Source organism: Malurus melanocephalus, unplaced genomic scaffold (assembly GCF_030028575.1).
Source record: "Malurus melanocephalus ecotype Western Australia unplaced genomic scaffold, MMel_1.1 scaffold_47, whole genome shotgun sequence".
Taxonomy (NCBI): Eukaryota; Metazoa; Chordata; class Aves; order Passeriformes; family Maluridae; genus Malurus; species Malurus melanocephalus.
This window is the reverse complement of record NW_026623279.1, coordinates 1,601,002-1,619,877: the sequence shown is the minus strand read 5'-3', so window position 1 is coordinate 1,619,877 and position 18,876 is coordinate 1,601,002. Positions and strand designations below refer to the sequence as shown.

The 18,876-nt window shown below is 39.7% G+C and overlaps 1 protein-coding gene across 1 annotated transcript in view; it reads right to left on the bottom strand.

Moving 5' to 3' along the window:
- Positions 1-7,887: 7,887 nt before the first annotated feature.
- DHX15 (DEAH-box helicase 15) overlaps positions 7,888-18,876 on the bottom strand; it is a 50,832-nt gene continuing 39,843 nt past the window's right edge. The window contains exons 13-14 of the mRNA XM_057365068.1: positions 14,543-14,712; positions 7,888-13,485 (exon numbers count right to left, since the gene is read on the bottom strand). Coding sequence (XP_057221051.1) covers positions 13,368-13,485; positions 14,543-14,712 — 288 coding nt within the window. The 3' untranslated portion in view covers positions 7,888-13,367. The remainder of the gene's footprint in view (positions 13,486-14,542; positions 14,713-18,876) is intronic.

Genomic DNA, 18,876 nt, shown 5'->3' with positions numbered 1-18,876 from the left:
CCGCGGAGCACCGCGCCGCCAAAGTTGTCGCTCCGTTCGCGGCCGTGTGGGCACAGGCGCGACCCCGGCGCCGCAGCCCGGCCTCGGGCGCCCGAGAGGAAGGGGGCAGGAAAGCCGACAGGAAACTTCTCAGAGCCGTCCTACCAGGTGCGATTTCCCCTACTTTCTCCTTTGCGGGGAGTTGCCTCAACACCGGATTACAAGGAAAGGGAGAAAAGCCGGTTTTTTTTTCTGTCTTTAGCTGTCGGTGACCACAGGAGCGGCCCCGCACAGGCGCCCCGGGGCAGAGGGGACTCTCCCGCCCTGGGGAAAGGTAACACTGACGGCCTGTAAGCTGTCGCCAGACCGCTCCATCGGACACGGCGAKGTCATGCAAAACAGAATTGTTTTTAAATATTCTCCAGGAAATTAACGGAAATAGATTGGATTACGTTGACCACGCTCCTTGAGTGCTCTTTATTCTGTTTACAGACGGAGTACCTCGAGCACGATCCTCTGACAAGGGGAACATTTGACCTATCAGCTAACACTGATATCACAAAACTCAGCTAAGAGTAAATGTAAAGCAAATAATGTAGAGGGTTTTTTGTTTCGGAATAGCTGTTTTGTTTCATATACAAATATATGCTTTTAACTTTTAGAAAGTACTGTATTTGGTTCCAAAACAGCTGGGACAGAGGGTTTGTTGCATTTGGTGAGCAGCACCCAGTAGTCACAACAGCCCACAGCCATCAGTGGAAAAGGCTAGACACAGTTTTGTGGCACAAGTCTAATCAGAAGCCCACTGAAACTCCTCACTCCCCTCACCTGGTACTTCAAGAAAGAAACACCGTTTAGTAATACCCATGGAATCCTTTGGCCATTCCATTTCTTGAGAAAGCAACTGTGGCAGAAGTATGAAATACTGTGAAATACACTTGAGTGTAGTAGAAACTCAGCTTTTTGATGTGAGTTGACTGTCCAAAAGGTTAGCCAAGAATTCATCATCCAGAGGAAGCTTTGTGACAAGCAGCTCTGTACCAAATAAGGTCAAAGAGCTTTTCATCCTGCCCTAAACCAGGTAAAAATAGAGCAGGAAGGTTCCCAGCAACAAAATGTAGAAAGTRGATCAGAAACAAAGTGTTCACTACGTTCAGAACGATTCTTTTCTCAAGTTGCTCCAGTATTTTGTTTCAGAGACTTCATCCTGTTTGGGCTACTCATCAGTCACCCACAAAACTCACATGGCTTAAGCATTTATTTAAGCTTTTTGGACAGCAACAATTAAGGCATCCATTTCTTGCCACTTCACCATCATTTTTGAATTTCCCTTTGTATGAGGGGTCAGTCTTCAAAGCATCTCCTAAAATTTTAAACCATTTGACATTTTATGTTTCATCTTCATATTAAGTCTTAATGTGTTCTATTCTGACTCTGTACTCCAGCAKAGCCTGACTTCTGAGCTATTTAGTTTATTCAGGCAAATTTTGCACTTTATCTGATGTTTTTATACACTATAGTAGGTGGCATTTTACCCTACTTCCCTCTCTAGTGACAGATACACTATCTGCCTCTCCCATGACCATGTTCTTAAAAATTCTTAAAACAGATTATGGGTTGTTAACTGTTTGGGGTTTTTTTCTCTTATCTTTTTCCTTCAAACATTGTTCCTCACCCTGCTGTTAACCATTTGGTCTAGCTCAAAATCTGTTCATTTGAATTCCAGAGAGTTCCTCTGGGGGACCATCACTGGCAGGAGGTTAAGCTTAATTGCACAGTGATCAGTTACCAGTGGAGATCCGGTTGTAGTCTTTGCTGATAGCTGTGAACTGCTTCGAACTTATTCAAGGCCTCTGCAGAGTTCACTTCTGCTGGCAGCAAAACAAGATCTGAAAACTTACAGCATTATGTGTTGCTCCTCCAGACCACTTGTAATGGGTCTGGATAACACTTACAGTGTTCTCAGTCAACCAGCCATTACTGAAATAGCTAATTATCTATTTGTCTAGTGTATGAGTTAGCACACTAAAATCATTGTTACTGTGATGGTGGTAGTGAAGAAAAAAAAAATTGTATGCTACTTCAATTACTAGAAGTGTGTCACCAAACATAATAAAATCCACAAATAACTCTTGTCTAATATCCCATCCCAGTGCAATAGCACCTCCACAGAAAAGATGCTAAAAGTGTATTCAGTTCTGTAGACAGGAAGAAGTAAAGTGGRGATAAATAAACTCTTGTAAAGATCGGTGAGGGGTGGAGGAAACAGCAAAAGCCATTAAATGTTTGAATAACAAAAGTAATCTCAGGATAACCATTAATACTCCATCTGTGCTGAAAAAAGGCATGGTGCAGATGGAACAGAGAAAATCACTGACATTTCTTTAGAGATGCATAATAGTGTGCACTTARGATGTGCCAGAGTACTAGATAAAGACTAGCAAAGCAGTTAGAAAAGYATCCTACTAAATACACTCTAGAATTTAATTTGCTTTGCTCTTTGCTACCATGTTTTCACCTTAAAGATTTCCAAGGTCTAATAAACAAGAAACTCTTCTTAGAGGGGTAGGAGAGGGGTGGAATTTTTTACATGCAAARCCTGTCTGGTTTGGGAATAAAGTGAATCAGGATGGAGCTTTTAAATGAGGCTGGTCTTGCCTTCTCACAGCATGAGGCAGGTGGACTGTGTTGGGTTTGGCTGGGATGCAGTTAATTTTCTTTGCAGTAGCTGGTATGAGGCTGCATTTTGGATTTGTGCTCAAATTGTTGATAACACAGGGATGTTTTTGCTATTGCTGAGCAGAGCTGACACGGCATCAAAGTGTCTCTTCTGCTCCTCACCCCACCCCACCAGTGAGGAGGCTGGGGAGTGCACAGTGAGTTGGGAGGGGACACAGGCAGCACAGCTGACCCCAACTGACCCAAGGGACATTCCATACCCTGTGGCATCGTGCTCATCATATACTGCTGGGGGAAGAAGAAGGAAGGGGGGACATTTTGAGTGATGGTGTTTTTCTTCCCAAGTCCCCCTTATGTGTGATGGAGCCCATGCTTTCCTGGGAATGGCTGGACAACTGCCTGCCCMTAGGAAGGGGTGAATTATTCCTTGTTTTGCTTCGCCTGTACACATGGCTTTTGCTTTATGTGTTAAACTGTCTTTATCTCAGCAGATGAGTTTGCTCACTTTTATCATTCTGTCCCCCATCCCACTGGAGGAGGGGAAAAGGTAAGTGGCTGTGTGGGCCTTTGTTGCTCGCTGGGGTTAGGCCAAGACATGCACTGAGACAAGACCGAGGCCAAGGACAGTTGTTTCAGGCAATAAATAGTATTTATATTTAAATAGGTATCACCAGGTGCCAAGTTTTGTCMCAGATGTCTCAAAGAGAAAACTAATACCTCATTATTATAGGCAAAAGCTGGAGCATCTTTCTTTTTTTATGCAGAGTGATGTCTTCAAAAATTTCTCTAGGAGCAAGAAAGGCTCCTAGAGGTCTTTGGTTTGAGAAGCATATGGGGAATTTGAGATAGAAAAGACATTCCTGTGCWACTTACACATTCCATTTAAGAAGACAGATTATCAGAACAAACCCAAGGAATCGGGGTTCAACTCAGCTGTAGCCTCTAAGTTAAGATTCTACAACACAAAATTAATTCCCAATGGCTGTACAATTTGTTTAGGCAGCTTAGTGTCCCTCCACTAATCAGTGTAGCATCTGAACTGAGTGCCGTGTTCCCCACTACTTTTAAAGCTTGTGATCAATAAACACCTTAAAATGTTTTTGAGTACTATTCTTTTATTTAYTATTGTCACTTGCATTAGCAGACGTGTAACTTCATCTGACTTCATTAGCTGAAAATCCTTCTCAGAGGGCAAGGCTATAATATCAGACATTCTAAAATAAAGGTAGAAGCTGTCCCTSTATCTTATTTGCAGGTAAAAAAAGAAAAAGGGAAAAAAGACTATTTCTTCTTAGCCTATTCATAAGTACATAAAAAGTCAATTAAGAGAGTCCATAAAAATTGAAGAGGAAAGGCTTTAAAAGTCCACTCATAGGTTTTCTATTAGGCTAATATCTTAAAGCTTCCTTAGCACTTTCCAACAAATCATTTTATTTGGCTTTATGAACACCTCTGGAGCTAGGTATTACGTCTTTTTAATATTTAAGAAGATCAACAGTTTAAGTAGTAGACCCTTGGAAAAGTCAAGCAACATTGTTAAACAATGTTTATAATAGCAATTAGCCCCAGAGGAGTAAAAGCCTACTTAAAGCAGAAATAAGTGGAGATTTCAGCACTTGTGGGTGTCTGTTTAACTTCCAAGATAACTTGTGTCTATAATACAAAAATGTAAGATTAGGTATAACTGAGAATCAAACTACAAGTGGATGAGAACACAGCAGCCACGGTCACCTTTAAAACATCTCTTCAGAGTTCTTTTTTTGCAATGACTTCTCACTGTATTCTAGATAAAATCCAAATGTCTTTTTTTCAGTTTTACATGGTTACACAGCCCAGTTCCGAGCTACTTGAGACCTGGAGTTCCCAAAACAGCTTCCACACATTGGATTCAGCAGTCTCAGCCACAAGAGCTACAGGTGCAGATTTTCCAATATTAGCATAGATGATGTTATGATAGCAAGATGATTCAAAACACAGCTTTTTCTAAAGTATTGTGGGACACCACTCTCAAACTTCAACTACACAATACCATTCAAAAAATACTTTTGGTTACTGTGCAAACAGGTTATASCCTTGTTCAGAAAGTTCAGTTACATCAAAGAAGTAACTGGCACTGGCTTTGTCACTCCTGGTTTTCATCCCAGAGCTGAGTTCAGGCCGTGAGTTTTGAAGAAGAAAATCAAGACCTGGAATGCAATTCATTTTTCTAAGTTTGCTCGATGGTGAAGATTGCATATGCTGTACTTCATCCAAACGCTGAAAAAATAATTGAAGCTAGATGATTGGTAAGATAGGATAGCAGCTCCAATAAAAAAGAGGACAGTAAAAAAATACTTTTTTTCAGTGTTGCTATGTAAGACCATCAGAAATGAGTAACAAGGTTCTCTAAAGCCATCTAAATGCAAAGACCAATCGAAAATATACAACCACAGAGAAAATGGTACATTTTTCAATATGTTTTGATCTCACCATCACTCTATTATTTGCTTTGCCTGAGYTCAGATTCAGTTGCTTGCTCTTCATCCATGAGCTAATTCCATCTAAGCATTGGGTCATCATGATAATTGCAGTTACATGAAAAAGGCAACTGAATGAAGTAAAGCTGATTATTCAAAATGAAGGGAAAAAAAGTGACAGGAGTTTTAAAGCTGGATTACATGAATTTTACTCATCTCAGAAATGCAGGAAATTATTTTTCCTTGAATTCTGCAAGATCAAGTGTGCCACTGATTAAAACTTTGTCTACTGAACTGGAAGAGCAGAACACTGATGAGTTTGATTGTCCTGCAAGCAAGATATTTTCAATGAGACTGTTAACAAAATGAAGCCACTATGATAATTTAATTCCTAGTTCAGGCCTTCCAGCAGCTTTTCAACATGAGTAATCTCCATCAGTTCAATACYCCTAAAATTATAAATAACAACCAGTGAATATATGCCATTCAAATGTCAGCAGGCATGAACTTATGAGGTAGTTCATAACTTTTATAGCCTCACTATCAATTAACAATGTAAATAAATTGCTAAAGACCTATCAGATTATAATTTCCCCAAAATAACATTCCTGTGATTATGTTTCTGTGATTACAGTTATGAAGTAACTAATCAGAGATGGGGGGGAATCCTAGAATAACCCAAATTAGCAGGAAGCAAGATGGTTGGCTTGTCATGAGTCCCTGCCTCCAGTGTATGTTTACATCCGAGAAACCCCCTCAAATCTTCTGCCAGCTTCTGGGTACAGTTGGCTTGTTAGCAAAGTACTGAGTGATAAAAAAGGAGTAGACTTAGCATTATTTTATCGGTCACAGTAATTCTCTAAGGATGGATGTACTGAAAGGTGTGAGGAGATCTCGTCATTGCTCAGATAATGAAAAAGGCAGGAGGCTACACCATTCAGCACATTATTCAACACTCACTGATGAAGCAGTAGCACCTTCCCATCACAAAGTGTATTACAGATTCAAACAATATTTGGCTACTTCTTTGGCACTATATGCTGCATCACGTGGAAAGGAAGGTGGAGGAGGGAGGAAGACAGACTGCCAGCCACACATGGTAAAACTTGGGGAAATTGCATTTAACTGTCTTTTGCACAATCCCAAGAAGAGATTTGATCAATACAGAATTCCATTTTTACACAAGAAATACCACAAAGAGGCAGCAAAGCCTTGGAGATAATTGATAGATGTTTCAAAGTGTTTTGACAGAATACTCTTTGGATTTCTTCGGTGACATCATATTTGAGCCATTTAAGGAAACAAACCTTGCTAGGAGAAAACCTAGGCAGGCATTTGTACCAGAAATGGTTTCCCAGCTTGTAAGCCCATGTCCTTTCTTTTACATGTTGGCCAAAATTAAGGGAAAGAATAAATCATTTTTCTTAAAGCATGTTGTTTTAATGTTTTAAGTTTTTTAAGCAGTAAGAACAAAGACTTGCAGCTTTGTTCCTCATTTAGGAAGTTCAAGTCTATGAAATCCAGCATTTATAGAGTTGTTTTTATGATCAAATTAATTTGCTAAAAATAAAAGCAAATTAATTTCTGAGACCTCACTGTAATGAGAGATCTAAACATTAGTCTAATATCGAGCCTGTAGACTACACACATTTGGATCCTTAAACTTTTCTTGCAAAAATAATATTCATTTCAGGCAATTATTTTGTGAAGAACAAATGTGATTATGAATGAGATCACAAAGTGGTGTTTTCCTATTCACTTTTCCTTTCATAATTCTCCTCCAGAAACAAGCAGGATTTCTGGAGGCTTCAGAAAARTCAGAACTGTACCACCACATTATGTTTAACATTGTATTTGACAGTGCTTGAGAATGTGGACAACAGACATTTGAATAGAGTTTGGATTTGCATAGCAGCAAGTCCAGCAGGGAGCTTTAGAGCAAAYACACTTTAACACTGGTTTCCTTATAGGGAGAAACTGTCCATTGTCCATAAATTTACTGAATATTAAATGTCAGTTTTCAACCAACAGTACATACTGCAAACATCGAGACTGGAATTTTAAATTCTTGCCAMTTCTTACATTTTATTTCTGCTCTTGATCAAATTATTTGTCTAAAGTATGTAGAAGTAGTTCTATTATATTGTATAATCAGTAATGCATTGGAACAAAGCTGTCAGTGCCCTCTTGGACAGCTGCTTAGAGAAACATGTTGAGACTCACACTGCTTCAAACCTGCTGCTGCTGTACAATTTGTAAGCCTTTCTGTACAAATTGTCAGCCTTTCACAAAGGGTTCACAGGGCATTAATTTCTTTAAAAGAATTATACTATCCCTGTCACAGTAAAGGCTTATCAGTTACTTGTTATTCAACATGCAAAATGAAACAACCTCAAAGGTATCATTCTAAGGTTTGAAAGGTCAAATTTACTGTGTAAGTCGTACATGAATTTTGATAGCAAACACTAGCATCTTCATAAAGCTGAAAAGGTTGATGTTTTTGAGGTTAAAACTGGTTACTAATATAATCAGAAGTGGTTTGACTACATAGCTTAATATTTAAATAGATAAAGCATTCAGAAAAGAGGTCCACCAGTAGCCTCAGTGGAGGCTACTTGGTAAGTACTCGATGCTSTAAGTGTTTATTGTTTATGCTGCTGGAAGCAATGAGGCCGGGAACATAGGCTCACAAAATAAACACTGAATTCAAATGGAAGGCAAGAGTTCTACTTTGCTGAAGGAATAAAACCAACCCAAAATAATACATGTTTGAAGCCACAAGAAATATTTATTATCAACATTAATTTGTGCTGTTTTATTTTTCTATACAACAAAACTACTGCATAGCTTTCACAGCTGGAAGAACCACTCAGAGCTGAGATGTACACAAATGAAAATTATTTTATCATCTGTCCAACATACATTCAGTGTTCCTGAGAAACCACTATATTTGAGTTGAAACTGCAAAATCAGAACACCTACAATCAGCAGAACTAGTCTTGTTACCRCTGCTACAGGAATGTTATTTTACTGCTGTTACCATATTTAGTTTAATCCCTTGATAGTGGAAGCTTGATCTCCTTGATGCCAACCACTTATCTCAAACGMATCAGTGCCAATTAAGAGGCAGCCCAAGCTTGTCATTTGTGAAAGGAAAAGTGGAGAGGGGCAAATGCTCTCATAACGGTTTCATTCTGGTTTTAAAGCTGCTCGTTTCAAGCTTAAAAATATGAGACATTGGTATACTGGGAACCAATGCCCAATTCTAGAACAGTTCCAGGAAGCATACATACTCCAAAACAAAGCTACTAGTGTCAGAAGTACTACTAGAAAAATAAACTAGGTTGACCAAGTAGATAATTTTTCCCCCTGCATCACATAAATCTAATGTCACATACACAGTCATGAAGTTACATAATTTTAGGTCAACAAACTACCAGAGTAAGATTATACTTCTAATAGTAAAACATGTTTATTATTAAAACCCTCAGCTGTTCCGAAACCAAGACAGATGTCTACTCACAAACTACARTAAGTGAATAAATTTATGTACTTTAGAATATAACTCTGCTTTCTACTGTCATGGTGTGGTATGGCTTTTTATTGCTATACATTATTAGAAAACAACTAGAGCAATCTGATTACAAATTAATAATTGTAGCTGGACTGGATGGAAGAAAATACTTTGACTTTTGCTACAGTATCTTTTCAAATGACATGATGAAAGCTAATTTCAGCATTTTTGCTTTGAGCTGCATTACTTGTGGCAAATGAGCGGTTTCCAATATGCACTGTGTAGCAGTGCAGGTCGTAAGTTACATGTCACAAACCAATGCTGTGTCACAAGTTCTGATCCAAAAMGGGAAGTGGTGATCACACAAAACTGACCAAAGTGATACAGAAGGTACCAACCCAGGCTGGCCCAAACCAGCTGCTCTCTGACTTCAAAGAATGGGCACAGGTACAGAGTGTGAAGATATTCCCACAAACCCTGAAGGAACTTCAGCATGTCTCTTGCATTGCAGTATGCACAGATCTCCCAAAAGCAAGAGTTCAGGGGCTTTTATGACATTAAAACATGGCGAAGCATGGAGTCATCCTTTATTCCCTGAAATTCTAAGCGCTATAAAATCCCTACAAATTTGAACACAATATTAAGGAGTCACTTCTTTGTCTCACCATAATGAAGATAAGTACCTAACCACATGTACTTAGCCATTTGTAACCTGTGTCTAACAAACCTAAAGACACTTACTACCTCACACTAATACTAGCCCTTTACTGCTCTGAGGTATTACACAGCAGCACAATTAAGACAGAAGACTCTCCTCTTTTCAAAAAATATACTCCTTTCACTTAGTACTGGTTTTCCTATCRTCTAATCCATTCTGTATTTTCAAAAGTCCCACACTATAAATACTTTATTATATACAAACCACATATTTTCAAAAAATATCAGAATGTCTCTGATAAAAAGATCATTGTAAGTAAACAATACATCATTTTTCCTTTTAGATTGTTCCAAAGGAGATAACCAGCTAATCCTAAGGAACAGTTCTGTACTCCAAAACACACATACACCCTGGCTAGCAATCTGAACACTCTGAAGTGGCATCAGTAATGCAGGGAACACAGAAGAACAGCAAATGCTGCAGCTGCTGGGGGCAGCTCTGTACTTTGAGAACCCTYACTCTACAGGCCAGCAGAAAGAGCCCCAGTCTTGCAGTTGTGGCTTCTCACAGAACAAAACAGAAGTGGCTGAATTTTTGACACCAGCAAACTCTTAATTTCCAACCTTCCCCCTTATTTACTGCATTCTCTGTATGTAAGCATAAGCAGCCAGAGCTCTGATGATAGGCAGAGATGTATTTTCAAAGCTTTTAAGAGGGAGGCAGTAATCTTCATACGCTCATAGATAATCTACTTGTCTACTTCCTGTATCTACTTCTAGGTCTCCTTTTGTTTCTCTGGGCAATCTTTTTTGACATTTTCCCATCAGAAAAATGGGAACAAGGTTGTATCTTTCAAAACACAAGTTAAAAAAGCCCAGAGTTCAAACCCAAGCTCCTCTCCATGCATCTGGTGTACCCCTGAGACAGCAGTAGCTAAGGAGGCAGTTCCTGGTAAGAGTTTCCCTTTAGAAGTCAGGAAACATCTTTCTTCAAGAAGTTGTGCTTTCCGTCATTACTCCTTCAGAAAGAGACAGTGACTCCTTAGATACCTGGTTCCCCTCAGTAACTGAGGTATTCACAGTGATTTAAGCGAGTCTATTTCTGCCCTTAACCCTTAAATGCCCTCAGTTGTTTGAGATCAGCACTGGGCACAGGACAGACTGCACCACATCTGCACAAAGCTGCTCCAACTCTGKGGCCATTCTCCACCACCTGATCCGTAGCGAAGGAATGGCTCCCTACACAGCGTATRTAACGCTTTAGTCCTAAACCCAAGTATTGCCAGTGCTTTGTCAGTTCAAGAACRGGGAGTGTTTTTCAGGAATACACAAGTGTCACACAAGTATAAAATGCAATAGGTTCTCGAGGTGTCAAGGCTTCCAAATCTTCCCAAAGCACTACCCCCAGATTCCATCAGCATCTCAGCAGGAAAGCTGTTTCCCGTTGCTCACAGGTGGAGTTGGGGCACTGGGCCTGCTCTGTCCCCAGTGACGGCTGGGACACCACCAGCCTTGCAATTAAGTCCAGGTGTCACCAGCTTAATTGGAAGGTGGCAGGGTTGCACAGCTGTCAGAGAATATGAGTTTGGCCAGTAGTATTTACATTCCTGGTAGCAAAGGCAGAGCASAGTGAAAGATCCCAGGTCAGCTGTCACAGCCCAAGCTGAGCTTGTGGATATGACAATTCAAGGGAAAAAAAAACACCAAAAACAAGCCAAAGTCGCTCCTGTGTCAAGTTCCACTCACAGCCATAGCCATCTGCTCCCCCATCCCCAAGGACCCAAGCTACAGCAGCTGATGCCAGCTGGTTCTGGGGTCCCTGAGGCGTTTCATGCAGAGAACTGTCCGTGGCCCTTGCCAGACCTAGGGAAAGTCATGCAGAAGGTGGTTCTACACCATTCAGCTGCACACAAATACTAAGAGAAATTCTTACCTGGGGAGCAGCCAGTTTTCAGCATTGCRCAAAGCAGCCCCCTATGCCCCCCACATAGAGTTGGCAAGAAAGTCATCAGGAAATCCCACATAGCCAGCCTCAGTCATCCCAGAGCAGGAATTTGCAAAACCAACATTTGCATATTGAGGAATACTAGTTTAAAATCCAGTTGTTTAAGTTCGGAATCTGTTTTAAATAAAACATCTTGTAACTGCAATCAGAAAACTCCAATCCAGTTCAACATTTTATGCAGAGTGAAGCACCTCCCTTTTTTCTTTCTGAAAATGATTTTGTAGGGCAGGAGAGTCCAGACTCATCTCACTTTCTCTCTCACTTAGCAAACCCAAGACAGACTCCAAAGTCCCACTGCATATTATAAATCCACTCMAATTTTAGTCTTCTTACATTTTTATTTTCACTATTATTGTTTTAGTTGCTAACAAAAAGTTTCTAAACTTCTCTACTCCCATCTTATAAACAGCAATTAAAAAAACATGTTTGAACTGGAAGAAAATCCTCTAATTATTCCAAGTAATTTTATAGCCCACTGCTATGATTTAAATAGGACAGGATACCCCAAACATCAGTGCTTAAAATTAGTCTGAGGTTGGTTACCAGCTCCACAAAGGTAACCTATTTTTGCTTCAGCCTTACAGCATGACAGTGGCACAGCTCTCCTGAGGGAACCAATTTCAGCAAGAGCTGATCCAGCTTCTCTTTGCCAGAAGGACCAAAGTTCAGTGTATTCCAGGGGGAGGGAAAAACTGAAATCTGATCAGATACATTAAACCACAGAATGGCTTGAGTTCAACCAGACCCTAGAGATCATCCAGCTYTAACCCTCCTGCTAAGGCAAGGACACCTTCCAGTAGACAAGGCTGCTCAAAGCCCCATCCCACCTGACCTCRAACACTCCGGGGATTGGGCACCCACAACTTCCCCAGAAAATTCTGTTCCAGTCCCTCACCACCTGCACAGAGACAAATTTCTTCCTTATGTCCAATCTYAATCTACCYTCTGCCAGAGTAAAACCAATGTCCTGTCACTGGTATAAGTTTTTACCACAAGCCCTGATAAAAACCCTCACTCGTTCTTCTAAAACCTCTGGAGGAATTCAAAGGCCACATTAAGGTCTCCCCCTTCTTTTCTCCAGGCTGAACAACATTCTCAGCCTGCCCTCTTAAGTGAGGTGCTCCAACCCTCTGATCAAATTTTACTACAAATGCCTCATGGGATTACACTGTCAAATCGTATTTCACAAAAAATCATTACAAAATTACAGTGGTGCGGTGTGATTTGACCTACAGTGTTGTTTATGCTATCATTTGTGTTGATCCTAAACAGTACCTGAATATTGCCCAGCAGGAAGGCCATTTCTACCTGGCCACAGACACTCCACTTTACAGGACACGCTACTACAGTTCTGTCTGAGAAATATTTAGGGATATGTTGGAAGAAAGCATTCTCCTAACATATCTGCATGCATTTTGATTTTTTGTAAATAATTTTAACAAGTTTGCAAGGGATCAACATTGTATGCATCATATTGTATTATCACTGTGCTGCTTAAACATCTGCACTTTTAATATTAAAATATTAAACTACTGATATGTCAATCAAACAGCAGTTTAATGGGAGACTAAATGGGCTTCTCGTACTTCGATCAAAACAACAGAAATACTGACATACTGTGGCACAAAAGTAGTATAAATAGACTTTATTGAAGTCAGTACCCTTGTACTGAAGCCGAAGATTGTGTCTACAGAAGCACAAGTTGTAACATTTCACAACTTCTAAAAGGAATGTCAACAATTACAACGATCATGCATACCATGGTCGATAATCACATTTTTAGAAGCATTTTCAACCATTTCTAAAGAAATGCTTATAACATTGTTATATATAGAACTACTTTCAATAAACTGCAAAACATTGATTAGCTTTTCCAGTATGAGCTACAGTGTCAACACAAAAGGGAGGCATAAATGTTTAATTTATGAAATCAGAATGGAATATTTACTGTAAAGAAAAATTAAAAAGCTTTCAAATAAAGGCCATTATTGAACCAAAGTGAAGAGCACAACTTGAACTTTGAATCCTTTCATCTCTTAAAGCTGTCCTCTGAATAACTTCAGTTCAAAGCATAAATTCAGTACTGTGAGTATTCCTTGGACTGAAGTTTGGCAATGATGCGATCCAACTGTCTCTTTGCTTCACACTGTGGAAAATTGCTCATGTCATAATACTGAGGGGCAATTTTCACCAGCCTGTCAAAAAAGGAGAAGCTTGTTACTGATACTCAAACTTGAAGATGCATCTTACAAAAATTCTACAACTGAAGGAAACAAAGTTTATCCATTATTTTCAGCTCACTCTGCAATTCTAAGACTAACAGAAGTTTACACACATGTACACACACTTAAAATAGCAGCGCCATCCTGAGCAAGTRTCCAAGTCCAAAGCAAAAAGCCACACGTGACACTCACGAGACACTCCTGTTTGGCTGTGTGACCCTTACAGCCTCTTGCTGCTGCTTCAATTCCTGCCATGGTAACCCACACAGCCTGAGCTGCCGTTTAATGTCAGTGTGACAGCTACWGACAGAAGTCTATGCAAACATCCATTTGTGCCTGTTCATCCTTTGCTGTTTTAAACTTAAAAATACAAACAAGGCCATAGGATCCTGCTTCAGGCCAGACAGTCCYGGTCAAAACAAGATTTTTAAGCAGGGATTCAAATATATTTTCCATTAAAATACTACAGAACAATATATATATATATGCTGAGTTTTCCAGCTTAGGAATCTTTACACTCTTCCTGCTCAACAGTAAAATTTCAGCAACTGAAGAGATTCCTGTGTCCCCAAAGCTTACTACAACCTGGCAGTTAAAGTAAAACCTCAAAGACAGGCAAGATGCTTCAGATCTCTGCTTGTTTGCAGAGATTCAAGCTTCTGATTTCCTTGATATACTCTGTTGATGAATAAATATCATGACATGGCAGCTTGCACCACTATTACCACCTCTTTCCTTAGAACTCCAAGCAGCTCCAGGATCCCTGAAGYAACTGGTTTTAAGTCAAGCAATGCACTGCATAGAGTCCAGACATCAGAGTTCTAAACACAAACACACACAAGTATACACAAAGAAAACCTTTAGTCATCTACAAGACCTCAACTCCATACCACTGCCATCCCTCAGAGTTTTTCTAAAACTAGCCTCAGGGAAAGTGGAAAGAATTACCTCAACTTTAGAAAAAGGGAAAAAAAAAAACCAAACCAAGAACTCTACAGTATGTCATGACTGTTGCAAGACTCTGGCTTACCATTCTGGCTTGATGTCTGTACATGTCCGGATGTAATTCTTCGTTGTAAGGACAAACTCATTATACAGCACCCATTCTGGTTTGTGATCAAGAACAGTGGAGGGATGCAACTGCACCACCTGGTTATCTTTTACTGTTAAGTAATGACCTGTTCGCTCCAAATGTGCCACCTAAATAAAAAGACATTCTTTCATTAACAAAGGCAATTTTTAAATGAAGCAATTCCAAGCTGATTGTTAAGTGTTCTATACAAAACATATTATCCCAACTTTCAAACCTCATCTAAATTTGGCACATTACTTGACCACTTCAACTGTTCATGCTTTTTAATAGACACAATCGAGATGCCAGATGTTTTTCTAACTGCCATGGTAAAATGTATATTCTAATATACAATTCAAGCAACATACAAACATAATTATCATCCAAAGAGAATAATCATTATTAGAACAGAAGCAATGCAAACACGAAGCAYTGGAAGGGGATATATATTGGACAGGTCTGCAACATCACGCAAAGTCAACTGTGGTCTACTACAGACATCTGCTTCAAGCGTTTCATTTGCAGCAGCTACTATGGGACCAGTAAGTCACAATGTTATCCTTTTATGAGAGACATCTTGCTAAAAGATGAGCTTCAGAGCTGGAAAAGGTAGGTTCAGCAACACATTTCTGCTGTGACCTTGGTGAAAATCAATTAACCTTTCTCTGACTAAGCTTTTTGCTCTAAGAAAGGGAAGAATGCCTGCCTTGCCAAGATGCTCCGATACCTAGCTCATTAAGATTTGGTAAATCAGACAGTTATCTGTAGAATGATATCCTCTGTATGAACAGCTAATCTAACAGAACAGGTAACTAAAATTAACCCTTGAATACCAGTAACTGAAGATAACAATCTGATTTTACACACACACACACACACACACAGAATAAAAAGATTAAAAAGGCTGGGCAATGGCCAATAGACATCAAAAAGACACATTTAATAAAATCACCCTTAGTTGTTTTCCTTTAATATAGACTGTGTACTTCCTTGTTTTCTTCAATTCCTAGGTATATTTCACTTTTTTTCCCCCAGTCAAGAACGAACTCCACCCATTAGATTAAAACTCCACCACTTCTAGAGCAATAGCTACCTCAAATTTTAAAGCAGCATATCTATTTAGTAAGGAATTACTTACTTTGTGCTTCTCTTTTATACATTATGACATTAATATCCAGAGCATATTTTAGGAGTAGAACAAAGTATTTCAATAGTTTGCAAATCTTGTCACCTGAGATTTTAGAGATTACACTTTACTTCAAGTCTGGGAAGCCAAAAGAGGTTTCTTTAAATGGAGACTAACAGCACATTGTCCATAATGATTTAGGCCTAATTTCATCCAACTTAATACAACACTGCAAAATTAAATAGCACAGGTGCAAGCCAGACTAGGCCAGACAYTCATCTGTCACAGGCCTAGCACAAACACAGCACACCTTGCTGTGGGATTAGGATTTTTTTTCAAAGGAAATTCTGTTTAAAAACCAATTTCATTTTTCAAATCAGAAGTACACATGCATACGAAAGTATATTTTACCTAGAACAGGACAGAACAATGCATTATTTATGTTTCATGCTAGAAACATGTGCTGTTAATTTCAATACAATTTACCTTAAGCACTTCAGTCTCATATGTATTTTAACAGTAAAATCTTACAATTTACCTTTCCAAAGTACAATTTCCTTTCCCATGTCATTTATAGTGGTAGAGTTCTGTTTCTTACTGATTTTGTGTAATTCTGAACTAAGTTAGAAGACTCCAAAATAACTAATTAAGCATACTCAAAATAAAATAAATGCTACAGAAACATACAGTTAACTCTTCATTTCCAGAGATGGACTGAATTTGGAAGAACTGAAATGACCCCAATGAAGAAGAAAATGCTTCCTTAGACCACCGGTAGCAGGGATATGCCACCTTTAGGTGGTTACACACTATTGTGACTGGCTTTGATCCTGAGCTAACAATGGGTTGCAGTATTTRTTCTGTTCAGATGTTTCTACAAGGTGTGTTTGTTGGCACACACCTTGGTAAAGAATTTCAGTGTCAGTGATGGCAGCTCTATGGGGAAATATACAGTGAAGCTATGGCTCCACAGCAAGCCATGGTGATCTGCCAGCTGCTGCATTTTCCTGCTCACTCCCGGTCTGCGCTATTCCAGCACAGCTGACTGAGCCCATTCTTGCTTCCATTCTGTAAGTGGCCCACCAGGTCACTGAGCTGGAAGAATTTAGAATAGGCTCAGGCAAGCACCAAGGTTGACATAAGGGAGCAAACAAGGACAAATGGGAGGCAGCTTATATACACTTCTCTGAAACCATGGCATGCAACCACTATCAGTGCCTGTAAATGCAGGGGTGGTTGGAGCAGGCGTGCTCCCGAGGGCCCTTTCACCTCAACCATTCTGTGAYACTTTTCAGAGTACAGAAAGCATAAGCTTCCACAGAAACCAAAGTATCATAAAAAGTATGTCTAGGAAACAGATTTATTTCTTGATAAGTAGAACATAACTGAATCCTGAGATCACCAGTTAGGCTACCTGAACATGACTCAAAAAGGATGGTCAAGTGCCAAGCCAGCCCATGTATCACTGCAACAGATCACTCTGCAGCCCCAGAAAGCCCACCTAACTGATGATTTAGAGACAATGCTTTTATGAACATGACAAACTCACACGGAAAGAGTCACACATACCACCAGGGGCAAATGTTTTACTTAAAGTTCTCATCACAATTTTATTAAGAATTACACACCCTCCTCTGAAATTTTAAGTATGCTTGTACTTATTTATTAGCTATCATGTCACTGAACCTAGAGGGTGAAATCAGGGTCTTCAGTCAAACATTAACACTACACCTAAATGCCCTTGGAAAGGTTAAAAGYAGGAATAGTATCACAAGATCCAGCCTTTTTAGATTTAAGGCTACACGTTGTGGCAGGCTAGTCTTGCCAGTTTAGAGAAATTATTGTTTTTTGTTCTTTCTGACAAAAGAATCCTAGTATGCACCAAAGAAACCCTGGAAATTTCCTGGATTTCCAAAATTTCTGCTTGCAGCACACCCAAGAGTGTTTCTGAATCTATTAAAAAGTTTTACACCATTTTTCTGCATTCTTAAAAGAGCAAAATGAATACTATTAAATGCACCAGTAACCACCTTCATGTCAAAGGTTTMTTTTATTACCATTCTATTATTATAGGAGCCTAATTATGTAAAGACTTCAAAATATACAAAATTCCATACAAGAAATAAGCTCCAAAGACTGAGTAGCATCAGGAATGAGATTTTAACTAGAAGGCAAATCATCTGACATCTAACTTCTTGTACATTACTGGTCATTTAAGGTTAYCCTCTGTAGTGACCATTATATACATATATAGCCTGTATTTGACTAAATCACATCTCCCCAGAAAAATTCCAAGCCTGATCTGTATACCTTTGTGGCCAAGAAGGCCAATGGTAGCCTGGGGTGCATTGCTGGAAAAGCATTGCCAGCAGGCTGAGGAAGGYRACCCTGCCCCTCTGCTCAGCCCTGGTGAGGYGCATCTGGAGTGTTCAGTTCTGGACTCCTCAGTACAAGGGAGACATGAAACTCCAGAGGCAGGTCCACAGGAGGGCTACAAGGATGATGAAGGGATTGGGGCATCTCTGTTACAAGGACAGACTGAGGGAGCTGGGCCTGTTCAGCTTCAAGAAGAAATTACTGRGAGGGCACCTCACCAATGTCTGTGAGTGTCTKWAGGGARGGTGCCAGGAGGATGGAGCCAGGCTCTGCTCAGGGGTGCCCRGCAACAGGACAAGAGGCAGARACTGACAGAAGTTCCACTTGAACAGGAGAACTTCTYTACTGTGTGAATGACAAAGCACTGGAAGAGACYGCCCAGAGAGTTTGTGGTTTACCTCACTGGAGATATTCCAGAACTGTCTGAACACAATCCTGTACCATGYTCTCTAGGATGACTGTGAGCAGAGGATGGACTAGATGATCCACTGCGGTCCTTCCAACCCRACCCATTCTTTGATTTGAAAAACCACAAAGGATTTGCTTCCACCTCTAAATTCTGACTTAAATTTTCAACTATCAGGTCTTGATGTGTCTTCAATACTAGACTGAAAATATGACAAAAACCTACATTCTTTTTGACAACTGGTAAAAAACAAACAAAATCACTAAGAGGAAGATGACCCATCCTTAAGATAATCTGTCATTTGCTTGCCTTTTGCAATTTCTTAGCTACACCACAGAAAGTAATCTATTTTTTGCTTATCTTTACCACAGTTACTTCAGCTAC